General features: G+C 46.8%; 2 protein-coding genes across 2 annotated transcripts; both read left to right on the plus strand.

Annotated features, from left to right (window-relative positions):
* The first annotated feature begins 4,057 nt into the window (after positions 1-4,057).
* On the plus strand, positions 4,058-5,839 carry LOC103700282 (galactinol synthase 2-like). Its single transcript, XM_039132908.3, has 4 exons — positions 4,058-4,548; positions 4,701-5,024; positions 5,115-5,249; positions 5,354-5,839. Exons 1-4 carry the CDS (start codon positions 4,210-4,212, stop codon positions 5,573-5,575), a joined length of 1,020 nt encoding a protein of 339 aa, XP_038988836.3. The 5' UTR covers positions 4,058-4,209; the 3' UTR covers positions 5,576-5,839.
* A 7,591-nt stretch (positions 5,840-13,430) lies between these two features.
* On the plus strand, positions 13,431-15,195 carry LOC120112890 (galactinol synthase 2-like). Its single transcript, XM_039132909.3, has 4 exons — positions 13,431-13,923; positions 14,076-14,399; positions 14,490-14,624; positions 14,729-15,195. The coding sequence occupies exons 1-4, from the start codon at positions 13,585-13,587 to the stop codon at positions 14,948-14,950; spliced, it is 1,020 nt and encodes a 339-aa protein (XP_038988837.3). The 5' UTR covers positions 13,431-13,584; the 3' UTR covers positions 14,951-15,195.

Here is a 15,195-nt window from a genome sequence, read left to right on the forward strand (position 1 = left end):
AAAATATAAAAATAGGACTCCTTGCAATCCAATCAAAGACCAAAGCAAATTTTGGCGTGGGCTTGACCAAGAATATTAAACTTTTTTTTTGGTAAAAGAATAGGAGGGGAGGGGGAGGGACCAGCCCACCCGCGTAGCAGCCCCATTACTGAGCCCCCCTTCCACTAGGGAATGTTCGATACAGGTCGCAGGTTTCGCGTGCCTTCCCCGACCCGTGGGCTCACCCCACTGGGTTCACCGCCTCACGTGTGGGTACGTCACCCCAGTGCCACCTTGGTACAAGTGGAAGGAAAGCATAACCGCCAACAAGCCAGCCGAGCGTGGGGCATCCGGTCCCCTAATTTAATCGACGCCCGTGCGTTTCGAACCCGGGCAACTTGGGCGGAATTATCGCCCCCTTACCACCAGGCTACTACCTTGGTGGCAAGAATATTAAACTTTCACTACTTCCTATATTCCAATCATCTATCACTTGGTACAGTGCATCTGCCCCGTAAGCATAGCCTTTTACTACCTAAACGTTTTTTTTTTTTTTTGATAAAATCAGCATTTCATAAAACTCTCAAATAGATACAGCCAACCAAATCAAAAGAAAAAAAATGGTACAAGAAAAAAGAAACATCAACAGCTCTAGTCCAAATAAACTTTCACGGCTTTCATTATGTAAATGCTAAACCGACTTCATTAGTTGCCTAATGAATTTTTATTACCCAGTATTTTTTTTTATGCAATGATTATGGCTTATATCATGTTTTTTTCTTTTTGACTCCTTGGCCTAGTTTAGAGTGATGACCTAATGCCTCAAATTATTATTATTTTTTTTTCCTAAGGTGGGTGGATCATACCTGACGATTACGGATGCACCCAATAAAATCAAAAAACAAAATACCGTAAAGTGTCAGGGGCAACTTCCCATCACCAACCCACAAGAAACTACTGAAGTGACTGGCTACATAAGCAGCCACCCAATCTGCAACCCCATTAGCTTCATGAAATACATGTTTGGCCTGAAAGATCTCTTCATCTCTCACCATTGCTCAGATATCTCGGAGCAAAGAGCGAACGCAACTATGAGTCTCTCTACACTATGGAGCTCAAAATACCTCAAAGTATTTTCGAAATCAGCATATCTAACATGGATAAAACATTCCCTATGTCACCTCTACACTACGATTAGAAAATTAAGTCCACGACGTCTCGTGGCACTTCTACTGCTTTGCCGTAAATTTGAAGCTATCTATAGCTAACCTAGAGTGACACGAGGCGCCCAAATTGCAATTCTGGTCTTGAATACACCTAAACCACATCTCCTGCATCCACATCGTCGTTGCTAAGAAATTTCAAGATACAAGGATAAGGGCGGTCCCACAAAAAAATTACGTGGCATCGTCAACTTCTTCCCCATGAAGCAACCCTTGGTCTCCTTGCATAAAAATGGACCTACCCCCTTGTCTTTTCTTTTCCAATATGGGAATGCCTCCACGTCGCTTCGCTTTGTCGGCACCGTCATTCGTCCCTCGAAATATTTTTGCATTTCTCGCGAGGCGGTGACAGTAGCTGGCCTCTCTATCATCATCCAATTTCGATTCAACGGCAAGATTTTGAGTGTACAGTGGCATTCACGTGTGCCGGATTTAAATATTAAGCAGGGATTGAATTCTTTGGCTTTGAATTCCATGGCCGGTGCCCGGATTTTAATGCCGTTTTATATCATGGGTCCCAAAAGAGACTAGGTATAGATGGAATATTCTATCCTCCTGGTCCGATCACCGCATCGTTCAGTCCATCCAGCGTAATTCTGGATGGTGAACAGGTAAGAAGGGCGGTGGCGGTTGGCTAGCCCCGGTGGTCGGTCACGCGACCGCGACCCCGGGAGATCCGCGCGAAGGTGCGGGACTGACACGTGCCATCTCGACAGCCTCTAAGGAATGGAATACATATGCCACGGATCTCGCCGACTAATGTGGACCGCTAGTTACGGCGTCCTCGAACCTCCCATGTCTCCCATCCCTCTCGATCTATGTCGCCTTAAAAAAAACCCTCGCGCGGTGATATCGCGCCACGCGTACTGGGCATGTAGTAGCCTTCGCGCCACCTATTGATCAAGATTCGAATATTGTGATCAGATTTATGTTGGAGATCCAAGGTAGACGGCCATGATCGTCCGTGGAAATCTATGGACACCTGAGACTAATCTCGCCGAATCTTACGGCTGGCACGTATTCGAACTACCCATGTCGGTAGACCTTGCACGTCAATTGCAAGCTAACGGCAGGAACGTAGAGAGGGACATAAAACTTTACGACCGCAGGTTCAAGTCGACTAACCTAGACCAGCGATACTGACAAATCCAATCTGTTCAAAACAAATATAATTTTTCAGTTCTGTCTGGTCTTACTTTATTTTTTTATTTTTCAAAAGAAATCCATTTTTTTATTTTTTATTTTTAAATATAAAATATATTTGATGTAATCAATTATTTTATAAATATGATCTCCATGGCCTACATGATGATAGTGATGGTAAAGATAATCAATGCTATAGTGATGGTGTTAATAGTGGAGATGAATGTTGGTGACGCGGCGATGTAGAAAGAAGAAGTTTCTTTCCCTCGATTACAAGAAGTTCCTTTTCGAAGAACTACTGAAGCATCAACAAGAAAGCTCTTCTGTAGAAAAGTACACCGTCCGATTCCATGAGTTGATGATTCGCAGCAACCTCATAGAGACGGAGCGATAGTCCCTAACTTGGTACCAATCCGGGCTGAGGGACGACATCAAAAAGGAGCTGATGACGACGCGTATCTTTAGTCTAGAGGAGGCATACCAACTTGTGTATTTTCATATCCACATTATTGATGATGCATGGCATCAATAATGTGGGTATGATGGCAATGATGATGATGGTAATACAGTGGAGGCTCTAGTAGAGACGACAATTTATGATTTGAGCCGTCAACTTGATTTGCGAACAATCTGTTTTAAGCAAGTTTGGGTTTAATATAAATAGGTTTAAATTATAAATGGACTAATTCGTCTAAACTTATTTATTAATTGGGTTGGGTTCATGTTTAAACTTTTGACCTATTTAACTTATTTAATAATTGGGTCAGGTCATAATCCGATCCATCTAACCTGTTTAAAATATGTTTAACCAGTTTAAAACCCGCTCAATCTGTTTATAACCTGTTTAACTCAACCCGCTTAACATGTTTAATTTATTTAAATCTATTTAATCAGTTAAAAACCTATCTAATTCGTTTAACCTGACTTGATTTATTTAATAAATGAGTTATGTGGACTGGATCGGATTATCTTTTTAATAGATAGGTCGGATTTAGATTTAAAATTTTGATCTATTTAATAAATAGATCGTTTTGGGTTGATAAAATTTTGGTCTAATCTACATTTAACTCGATCATATCTGACTTGACTCGATCCAATTGTCCCCTCTAAGCTTTAGGGGGGGCGACAATATGTGCAGATGGTGGCAAAGATTATAATGGTTGTCGTAGCAACATCGTAGTCGTTATGGTATAGACAATGATGACTAATTATGGTCTTTTTCAAAATAATAAGAATGATAGTCGTAGCACCAGAAAAATTGTATTGGTGAGGTATAAGTTTTTTATTTTAAACTTAGCAAAATTAATATTTATTATTGTTATTTAAAATATTTTTAAATAATAAAAATTAGAATATTTTATGCCAGTTCTTATAATTTATTTTATAAATAATAAAAATAATAATAATAATAATGATACCAAACAGCCGTTAATCTTGAACGATCCGTTAACCGGTATTGGAGGTCCAGGCGGGAGGGCTCCAAAGTTGTAGCCTTTTCTTTACTTTCCAAAAATATCCCTTTCACGAACATTCCCGGAACCGTCCTGCAACCGCTCGATCCAACACATCCAACACGTGTACGGTACATCCCAAACCACCGTGAAAAGCTACAGACAAAATAATCCATCTTTCCGCATTTTCAATTATACGGTGGGCCCTCCCGCTCCTCCTCCCCGCGGTTATTTATGACCCCCGAATCCCCCACTTTGAAAGGACACACAGCTCACAAGTTCCCCGATCCCTTCGAGTTCTTACTACTGCTTCTCTGATCTACTAAAGCTGTCAAGCTTTCTCTCTTTTGTTCGTTCTTCCCGAGCCTCCCCCTCCTCCTCTTTTCTTTAGTTCTCTTCGTTCGTTTTCTGCGATGGCGCCAGAGATCGTCAGGAAGCTGGCGGCGATGGCCGGCCGATATGGAAAGCCGGCGGCGAAGACGCAGGCCAGGAGGGCGTACGTGACGTTCCTCGCCGGAGACGGCGATTATTGGAAGGGCGTGGTGGGGCTGGCCAAGGGTTTGAGGAAGGTGAGGTCGGCGTACCAGCTGGTGGTGGCGGTCCTGCCGGACGTGCCGGAGGACCACCGCCGGATCCTCCGCTCCCAGGGCTGCCTCGTCCGCGAGATCGAGCCCGTCTACCCTCCTGAGAACCAGACCCAGTTCGCCATGGCTTACTACGTAATCAACTACTCCAAGCTCCGTATCTGGGAGGTAATCTCACCGCCTCTTCTCCGTCCTTTTGGCACGTGATATGGGCTGCCGCGTTGCATGCGTCCCTCGTGGCATTTTCGTAATAAAAACAGAATCTTGTAGCCTACGACGACTGTCTTATTCTGAATATGGTATTGGTATATGGTGTGCAGTTCGTGGAGTACCAGAAGATGATATACCTGGACGCGGATATCCAGGTATATGATAACATCGACCACCTCTTCGACCTCCCGGATGGAAACTTCTATGCGGTGATGGATTGCTTCTGCGAGAAGACGTGGAGTCACACGCCGCAGTACCAGATCGGGTACTGCCAGCAGTGCCCGGATAAGGTATCCTGGCCGGAGGACAAGCTGGGTCCCCCTCCGGCGCTCTACTTCAACGCCGGAATGTTCGTCCACGAGCCCAGCCTCGCCACCGCCGAGTGTCTTCTCAAGACCCTCAAGTCCACTACCCCCACCTCTTTTGCGGAACAGGTAATCCCGGACTCCTTTTTCGTCTATTACGCAAATCGCAAGGGCTTTTGTGTGAATTGGTACGAATTTTTATATATTTTCTGGGTGCAGGACTTTTTGAACATGTTCTTTAAGGATATTTACAAGCCGATCGCTGGGGTTTACAATTTGGTCCTCGCGATGCTGTGGAGGCACCCGGAGAACGTGGAGCTGGAAAAGCTCAAGGTGGTCCACTACTGCGCTGCGGTACGTTTGATGAATTCCTGACCGTCTGATAAATCTAATGGTTGTTGCTTTGAGCTTCGCGCTGATGATGATGGGTGAATTTTATTTTTTATTTTTGGATGCAGGGTTCGAAGCCGTGGAGGTACACCGGGAAGGAGGCAAACATGGACCGGGAGGACATCAAGATGCTGGTGAAGAAGTGGTGGGATATTTATAACGACGAGTCGCTGGACTACAAGGGGCCGGCGGTGGTGGAGGTGGCGCAGGATGAGTTGAAGCAGCCACTCCTGGCGGTGCTGTCGGAGGCTGGGGTAGTGCATTACGTCACTGCGCCCTCGGCCGCATGACGTGGAAAATGGTGGAAGTGGATGTAGGTGCAGGGTTGAGCCGCACTTTCCATTTTATATCTCTTTTGGAAAAATAGGATGTTTTTTGTATAGAATATGCTTTGTGCATTGTGCAGTGAAGCTCGAGTCACTGTGAACATGTGTAATTGATACATAACATATGTTTGTATGTAATAGATTGATACATAACATATGTTCGTATGTAATGGATTGACAAAAGAAAAGAAAAAAAAATGGTACAACTAATTTTCTTTGATGGTGCAATCAATGATCTTCTTTTCTTTTGGGCAGACTGGGTAATGAATGAGCTTTGTTAACAATTTGGAGTTCATGGTGTATGTTATGATCTCCCTTCTCTGATTTAAAATTTATGCGGAAGCGCTGCTCTCAATGAATGTTAATGATTTGCACGGATCCTTTGGCCTGAAGCCATGTACAGTATGAGTGATTATAAGTCGTAAGGAGTGATTATTATGAGATTTACTAGAACTTAGGGGGACTGTGGATTCTATGATTCCCATCTGGGAGGTGATCATCCCTGATGTATATTTTAATCCATTCTTTTCTTTTCCTTCGCCAGGGATCCTTCTTAGTTCTCGCCACAAAACATTAGAAACAAACCTTCCATCACAGTTGGTAACTGACTATAACTAAAAACACCGGAATTTTAGTTTTGAACTTGTCACAAATAGTTTTGGAGAACAGTGCCAAAACAATGATTCTACCAACTGGCTTTGCCCCAAACTGCTATTTGTTTAGGTGCTAATCCTGTTTGCTAAAGATCGTCTATATGATAATATAACCAACAATTGTTAGTTTCACCAAAGGAAAAACCAAAAAAGCAAGGGTTAGATGCATGCAAGGTTGCAACCGGTGAAATCGTTTGATAAGTGTAATTTTTCTAATGTCCACTATATGTTCATCTATGATTCATGGTGATGGGGGGCGAAATGGATCGTCCAACCCACAGCTAAAAAGCCGCTCAGTTTTGGCCCAACAAATGTCAGCACCGATCGGTTGAATCCTCGGTCCGGCCTAGAATCAGCACGATCTCGAACTCCACCAAAAGCTTCATCGGCCTCGGATATTCACTGACTCACCCAACCAAGTTTGGGGCATCTCCAATGTTCGCCGACCTGCCCCGACCGAGCTCGGGGCGCCCACTTCAGTAGCACGCCTCGGCCCTCGAGCTCGGGGCGCTCCACCAAGTACACCTCGGGATCCGAGGAACCGAGCTACCCTCAGCACATGTCCAACCGACCTCGCCAAACACATATGAACACGCCTGCTTTTTGTTCGTAGGATAACTCTTGCCTTGCCCCTTTGCGACGTGGATGCGACGACTCTTTCCTTTGAATGAAAGACTGGCGGGATCGGCCCATATCCTTGCTTTTCTATCAATTTCTAATTCCGATCTTCCCCCCCAATCTGATATTATAGTGCTGGTATAGACAGAAATTCCGTTATTGTCCAATTATTAACGGTAGTAAATACCGGGACTAACCTCTCAAAAGGTTCGGCCTCGCCAACAACCGCGCCCATGTGTGCACCCACGCCCTCCTACGTGGCCGTACATTACAACGCCATTACACCACGCTTTGGTAGCTGGCCCTCGACAGTCAAAGGACAACACCACGACTACTCCGGTCATACCCTGCTACGACTGTCAACACCTTATCGTTCTTGAGAATGGACAGCACCACATGCTACCGGCCAGCCTTAGCTGTGCGCCATTCGACTTAGAGCCACGCCCCCTCTCTTGATGAGGGCGAACAATGCCTCTACTACCTGGGCCTCTCTACCGGGACTATAAATAGCCCGGTCAGGTAACTTCTAAGGAACGTTTTGGCTAGACTAAATTTACCCAACTTTAACTTAACTGTAGGAGGGCCCTCACCGGAAACACCGGTGAGGCTTTGTGCATATTCGCCATCACCGCCGCACGGGAGGTGGCCCCCGTCTTCTTCCTCCAATCATCGGCGGCTCCCTCGACTCCACCGGCGTGGTGACCCTTGGGCCAAATTCGAACCACAATATTTCTGGCGCTTTTGTAGTCTGAGTCGTGACCACAAGGATAATGAGTCGGAGAGCCCCAAACGCGTCGAGCGGCCGGAAATCAGCGCTCGACTGCTCCCTCCAAAGTCCACCCCCTGCACCGCATGCACCGGCGGACCAAATTTTTCAGGTCCAGACTCCAGCCTAAGCAGTTTTATCTGCTCGCCCAGCAAGTCCAAGCTCTTGCCGTGGTTATTCAGATCCTTCATCCGGCCGGAGCTTCATCGATTGTCAAACTCGACAGGAAAGTCGAGAAAGCAGGGCGGCAAATCCAGATGCTTTGGGATCAGGCTACAAAACTCCGCGATGAGCGTTATCGATCGAGGAGCAGGTCCCCTCGGAGGTCTGGAAGGCGTGTCTCCCTCCGAAGTTTCGAGAAGTACACTCCTCTCATGTCCTTTCGGACCGAGATCCTCACGAAAATTGAGGATTGCGGCTATCTCCGATCTCCACCAAAGATGCGACCGTCCAAGTCACGGAAGCATTTGGATAAATACTGCCGCTTCCGTAGGGACCACGATCATAACATGGAGGATTGTTACTAGCTCCGTGATAAGATTGAAGTGATCGTTCGCCAAGGCCTGCTGAGCCGATTCGTCGGTGGACCAACTGACAGGGTGGAGTTCGATAGACAGACTTCAAGGCCATCTAATGGGCCCGACGACAGTCGCCCCAGCGAAGGCACAATCAATGCCCCATGCACATCCTATACGTTAATGCTGCCCTGGCTCCAAGGGGCCGGAAAGAGGCCGCACTCTCATTGGCCCGGGACTAGCAACTCGAGATGTAAATTACTCCTCTTGGAAAGGACCTTAGCCCCTCCAGGTCAGGGCTTTCTTTTTCCGGACTATGTTAATTAATGAAGTTACCCTCTGGGACTTTTCCAAGGCATCTCTGAAACGCCCTAGTGGGCTCGACACACTCTGTATGCCCTGGCAGCACAAGTTATATACCGATAAATCTATAAAGTCACCCATTTGAGCTCGCCTCGGGGACTTAGCGAGAGTCCAAGGGCCTCACAACTGCAGGTTCTATTTACAAAGTCATCCCTCGAACTCAGCTCGGAATGCCCTGCGGCATCAACGGGGAGCCAAGAAAGAGCACCCCCATCCGCAGAATCCTGCAAATACGCCCATGATTTGAGTGGGGGGCATCTACAAGTCATCCCTCAAGCTCGGCTCGGTATGTCCTACGACATCAATGGGGAGCCAAGAAAGAGCACCCCCGTCCGCAGGATCCTACAAGTACGCCCCTGATCTGAGTGGGGGGCATCTACAAAGTCATCTCTCGAGCTCGGCTCGGGATGCCCTGCAGCATCAACGGGGAGTCAAGGAAGAGCACCCCCGTCCAAAGGATCCTACAAATACGCCCCTGATCTGAGTGGAGGGTATCTACAAAGTCATCCCTCGAGCTCGGCTCGAGATGCCCTGCGGCATCAATGGAGAGCCAAGGAAGAGCACCTCCATCGGCAGGATCCTACAAATACGCCCCTAATCTGAGTGGGGGGCATCTACAAAGTCATCCCTCGAGCTCGGCTCAAGATGCCCTACAGCATCAACGGGGAGCCAAAGAAGAGCACCCCCGTTCGCAGGATCCTACAAATACGCCTCGATCTAAGTGGGGGGCACTACAAAGTCATCCCTCGAATTCGGCTCGAGATGCCCTGCGGCATCAATGGGGAGCCAAGGAAGAGCACCCTCGTCCATAGGATTCTGCAAGTACGTCCCTAATCTGAGTGGGGGGCATCTACAAAGTTGTCTCTTGAGCTCGGCTCGGCTCGGAAAGTCGTCGGGCACTTGCAGACTTCATTACGTCTGAGAGGTGCGGGTTATCGCCGTTATTGTGCGTCCGCCTCGGGGCCAGCTATTGAATGAGGTATTTTCACTCGAAATCCCCCTCTCCAAGAAACTGATAAACTCGATATCGATCACGAGCCTCAGAGCTTCCGGTACTGCAGGAATCTACCACAACGTCCCTTGAATTAAATTCGAGACGTCCGACCTTATATCGATCGCACACCGAAGGCATCTCCCCTGATTACTATTGCGATAGGAGCGAATCGCGCGAGCTCAGCTTGAAAAGCTCGACAATCGCGGTACTTGCCCATAAGAGCGCCTCCTTCGAGCTCGACTCGGGACGCCCGGGAGCTAAAGAACCCCGCAACTGCATGGTTTGCTCTACCTTCGGGGGGATTCCTACTCTCTGGTGAACGCTCATCTCCGAGCTCACCCCTATTCCCCAGCTGGCGTCGACCCTCGGACAAGCTTCTATCCTTAAGCTAGTCTCCAGTCGGTTTCTTTTTCCTCCGACTTCGCCCTCCTGGGCAGGGCTTAAAGTGGCCCACGATGTTGGACAAAGAGCTACAAGCTCGTCCTATGGGAGGGTTATCTCCGAATTGGAGGTATATGCTGTGCTCAAGGACTTCGGCAAATGCCAAACACGGCTCCCGCTATGCGGGATAGGCTGGGACCTAAGTTACGTAGTTCGGATTTCGATATCCAAGCTTGAAGCGGGACGAGCTCAAATACTTGATCAAAGGCGCAATATGCTGAAAGAAATGCAGACTTCATTGATGATAAATTAGATCGTCCAGCCCACAGCTAAAAGGCCACCCAGTTTTGGCCCAATAAACGCCAGTACCGACCGGTTGAATCCTCGGCCCGGCCTAGAATCTGCTCGACCTCGGACTCCGCCAAAAGCTCCATAGGCCTCGGATATTTACCGACTCGCCCGACCAAGTTCGGGGCGTCTCCAATGTTCGCTGACCCGCCCCGACCAAACTTGGGGCGCTCACTTCAGTAGCACGCCCTGACCCTCGAGCTCGGGGCGCTCCATCGAGTACATCTCGGAACCCTGGGAGCCGAGCTATCCTCAGCATCCGTCCAGCCGACCTCGCCAAACGCATGATGCGACCTCTCAATGGGTTCGGCCTCGCCAACAACTGCGCCCATGTGTGTACCCACGCCCTCCTACGTGGCCGTACATTACATCGCCTCTACGCCACGCTTCGATAGCTGGCCCTCGATAGTCAAAGGACAACACCACGACTACTTCGGCCATACCTTGCTACGACTGTCAACATCTTACCGTTCTTGAGAACGGACAGCACCACATGCCACCGGCCAGCCTTAGCTGCGCGCCATTCGGCTCAAAGCCACGCCCCCTCTTATGATGAGGGCGGACAATGCCTCTGCCACCTGGGCCTCTCAACCGGAGCTATAAATAGCCTAGTCAGGTACTTCTAAAGGACTTTTTGGCTGGACCAAATTTACCCCACTCTAACTTGACCGTCGAAGGGCCATTGCTGGAAACACCCGTGAGACTTTGTGCACGTCCGCCGTTGCCGCCGCGCAGGAGGTGGCTTCTATCTTTTTCCTCCAATCATCGATGGTCCTTCGACTCCACCGGCGTGGTCACCCTCGGGCCAAATTCGAACCACAACACATGGCATGAGCAATATTTGTGCACCATTGACGACCAAATTAATCAATAAGAGTATATATATATTTCTAAAGAAAAAAATTTTGTGGATTAGAGGTTGGCAAGAATTTTTTGCTATGGTCAACAGATTGTGATTGACTCAAGCTAGTGACACGCGTCCAAACCAACTAGTCTTTGCGAGGTCTAACAGACAGTCGAGTGGCACGTGGAAAAGATCACCGACCTGACATCATTCAGTAAGAAGCACGACACGCAGGCTCTTTTTTGTCTACGTGCCCACTTCCCGTTCGTGCTTGCCGCCACATCGTACGTGTCATCCGACGGTGTGCGAAAGCTAAAGGGGTAAAGTGCACCAAGAGTACGTTTTCTTTTGCCGCTTTTGGTCGCCCATCACGACTGGGCCCCACGAGCTCTCTTGGTCGGTCGGATTTTGTAATGATATTCGGAGTCTGAATTTTGCGGTCTTGCGAGCCTGGCGACCGCCGACTCGTCGAGTAACGGTATATTCGGAATCTTGCGGCTGGCACGTATTCGAACCACCCATGTCGGTAGACCTTGCACGTCATTTGCAAGCTAACGGCAGGAACGTAGAGAGGGACATAAAACTTTGCGACCGCAGGTTCAAGTCGACTAACCTAGACCAGCGATACTGACAAATCCAATCTGTTCAAAACAAATATAATTTTTCAGTTATGTCTTGTCTTACTTTATTTTTTTTATTTTTCAAAAAATATCTATTTTTTTTATTTTTTCATTTTTAAATATAAAATAGATTTGATGTAATCAATTATTTTGAATGTATAAATATGATCATCATGGTCTACATGATGATAGTGATGGTAAAGATAATCGATGCTATAGTGATGGTGACAATAATGATGATGAATATTGGTGACGCGGTGATATGGAAGGAGAAGTTTTTTTCTCTTGATTATAAGGAGACCCTTTTCGAAAAACTATTGAAGCATCGACAAAGAAGCTTTTCCGTAGAAAAGTACATCTTCCGATTCCATGAGTTGATGCTTCGCAGCAACCTTATGGAGACGAAGCGACAGTCCCTAACTAAGTACCGATTCGAGCTGAGGGACGATATCAAAAAGGAGCTAATGACGACGCATATCTTCAGTCTAGAGGAGGCATACCAACTTATGTATTTTCATATCCACATTATTGATGATGGCATCAATAATGTGGGTATGATGGCAACGATGATGGTGGTAATACAGTGGAGGCTCTAGTAGAGATGACAATATATGATTTGACCCATCAACTTGATTCGTGAACAATCTGTTTTAAGCAAGTTTGGGTTTGATATAAATGGGTTTAAATTGTAGATAGACTAATTCGTTTAAACTTATTTATTAAATGGGTTGGGTTCATGTTTAAACTTTTGACCTATTTAACTTATTTAATAATTGGATCGGGTCATAATCCGATCCATCTAACCTGTTTAAAATATGTTTAACCAGTTTAAAACCTGCTCAATCTGTTTATGACCTGTTTAACTCAACCCGCTTAACATGTTTAATTTATTTAAATCTATTTAATCTGTTAAAATCCTATCTAATCCATTTAACTTGATTTGATTTATTTTAATAAATGAGTTATGTGGATTAGATCGGATTATCTGTTTAATAGATAGGTCGGATTTAGATTTAAAATTTTGATCTATATAATAAATCGATCGTTTTGAGTTGATAAAATTTTGGCCTAATCTACAATTAACTCGATTATATCTTACCCGACTCGGTCCAATTGCCACCTCTAAGCTTTAGTGGGGGTGACAATATGCGCAGATGGTGGTGGCAACGACTATAACGGTTGTCATAGCAATATTGTAGTGGTTATGGTATAGATAATGATGACTAACTATGGTTTTTTTCAAAATAATAGGAATGGTGGTCGAGAAAAAATGTATTAGTGTGATATAAGTTTTCTATTTTAAACTTAGTAAAATTAATATTAATTTATATTATTTAAAATATTTTTAAATAATAAAAATTAGAATATTTTATGCCGGTTTCTATAATTTTATTTTATAAATAATAATAATAATAATACCAAACAAGCCTTTAATCTCGAACGGTCCGTTAACCGGTATTGGAGGTCCAGGCGGGAGGGCTCCAAAGTTGTAGCGTTTTCTTTACTTTCCAAAAATATCCCTTTCACGAACATTCCCGGAACCCTCCTGCAACCGCTCGATCCAACGCATCCAACACGTGTACGGTACACATCCCAAACCACCGTGAAAAGCTACAGACAAAATAATCCATCTTTCCGCATTTTCAACTATACAGTGGGCCCTCCCGCTCCTCCCCCCCCCCGCGGTTATTTAAGACCCCCCAATCCCCCACTTTGAAAGGACTCACAACTCACAAGTTCCCCGATCCCTTCGAGTTCTTACTATTGCTTCTCTGATCTACTAAAGCTGTCAAGCTTTCCCTCTTTTGTTCGGTCTTCCCGAGCCTCCCCCTCCTCCTCTTTTCTTTAGTTCTCTTCGTTCGTTTTCTGCGATGGCGCCAGAGATCGTCAGGAAGCTGGCGGCGATGGCCGGCCGATATGGAAAGCCGGCGGCGAAGACGCAGGCCAGGAGGGCGTACGTGACGTTCCTCGCCGGAGACGGCGATTATTGGAAGGGCGTGGTGGGGCTGGCCAAGGGTTTGAGGAAGGTGAGGTCGGCGTACCAGCTGGTGGTGGCGGTCCTGCCGGACGTGCCGGAGGACCACCGCCGGATCCTCCGCTCCCAGGGCTGCCTCGTCCGCGAGATCGAGCCCGTCTACCCTCCCGAGAACCAGACCCAGTTCGCCATGGCTTACTACGTAATCAACTACTCCAAGCTCCGTATCTGGGAGGTAATCTCACCGCCTCTTCTCCGTCCTTTTGGCACGTGATATGGGCTGCCGCGTTGCATGCGTCCCTCGTGGCATTTTCGTAATAAAAACAAAATCTTGTAGCCTACGACGACTGTCTTATTCTGAATATGGTATTGGTATATGGTGTGCAGTTCGTGGAGTACCAGAAGATGATATACCTGGACGCGGATATCCAGGTATATGATAACATCGACCACCTCTTCGACCTCCCGGATGGAAACTTCTATGCGGTGATGGATTGCTTCTGCGAGAAGACGTGGAGTCACACGCCGCAGTACCAGATCGGGTACTGCCAGCAGTGCCCGGATAAGGTATCCTGGCCGGAGGACAAGCTGGGTCCGCCGCCGGCGCTCTACTTCAACGCCGGAATGTTCGTCCACGAGCCCAGCCTCGCCACCGCCGAGTCTCTTCTCAAGACCCTCAAGTCCACTACCCCCACCTCTTTTGCGGAACAGGTAATCCCGGACTCCTTTTTCGTCTATTACGCAAATCGCAAGGGCTTTTGTGTGAATTGGTACGAATTTTTATATATTTTCTGGGTGCAGGACTTTTTGAACATGTTCTTTAAGGATATTTACAAGCCGATCGCTGGGGTTTACAATTTGGTCCTCGCGATGCTGTGGAGGCACCCGGAGAACGTGGAGCTGGAAAAGCTCAAGGTGGTCCACTACTGCGCTGCGGTACGTTTGATGAATTCCTGACCGTCTGATAAATCTAATGGTTGTTGCTTTGAGCTTCGCGCTGATGATGATGGGTGAATTTTATTTTTTAATTTTGGATGCAGGGTTCGAAGCCGTGGAGGTACACCGGGAAGGAGGCAAACATGGACCGGGAGGACATCAAGATGCTGGTGAAGAAGTGGTGGAATATTTATAACGACGAGTCGCTGGACTACAAGGGGCCGGCGGCGGTGGAGGTGGCGCAGGATGAGTTGAAGCAGCCGCTCCTGGCGGTGCTGTCGGAGGCTGGGGTAGTGCATTACGTCACTGCGCCCTCGGCCGCATGACGTGGAAAATGGTGGAAGTGGATGTAGGTGCAGGGTTGAGCCGCAGTTTCCATTTTATATCTCTTTTGGAAAAATAGGATGTTTTTTGTATAGAATATGTTTTGTGCATTGTGCAGTGAAGCTCAGAGTCACTGTGAACATGTGTAATTGATACATAACATATGTTTGTATGTAATAGATTGATACATAACATATGTTTGTATGTAATGGATTGACAAAAGAAAAGAAAAAAAAAAATTGTACAA

This window comes from Phoenix dactylifera, chromosome 17 (assembly GCF_051530095.1).
Source record: "Phoenix dactylifera cultivar Ajwa chromosome 17, Ajwa_hap1_PhDact_Kaust_v1.1, whole genome shotgun sequence".
In the NCBI taxonomy this organism is placed as follows: domain Eukaryota; kingdom Viridiplantae; phylum Streptophyta; class Magnoliopsida; order Arecales; family Arecaceae; genus Phoenix; species Phoenix dactylifera.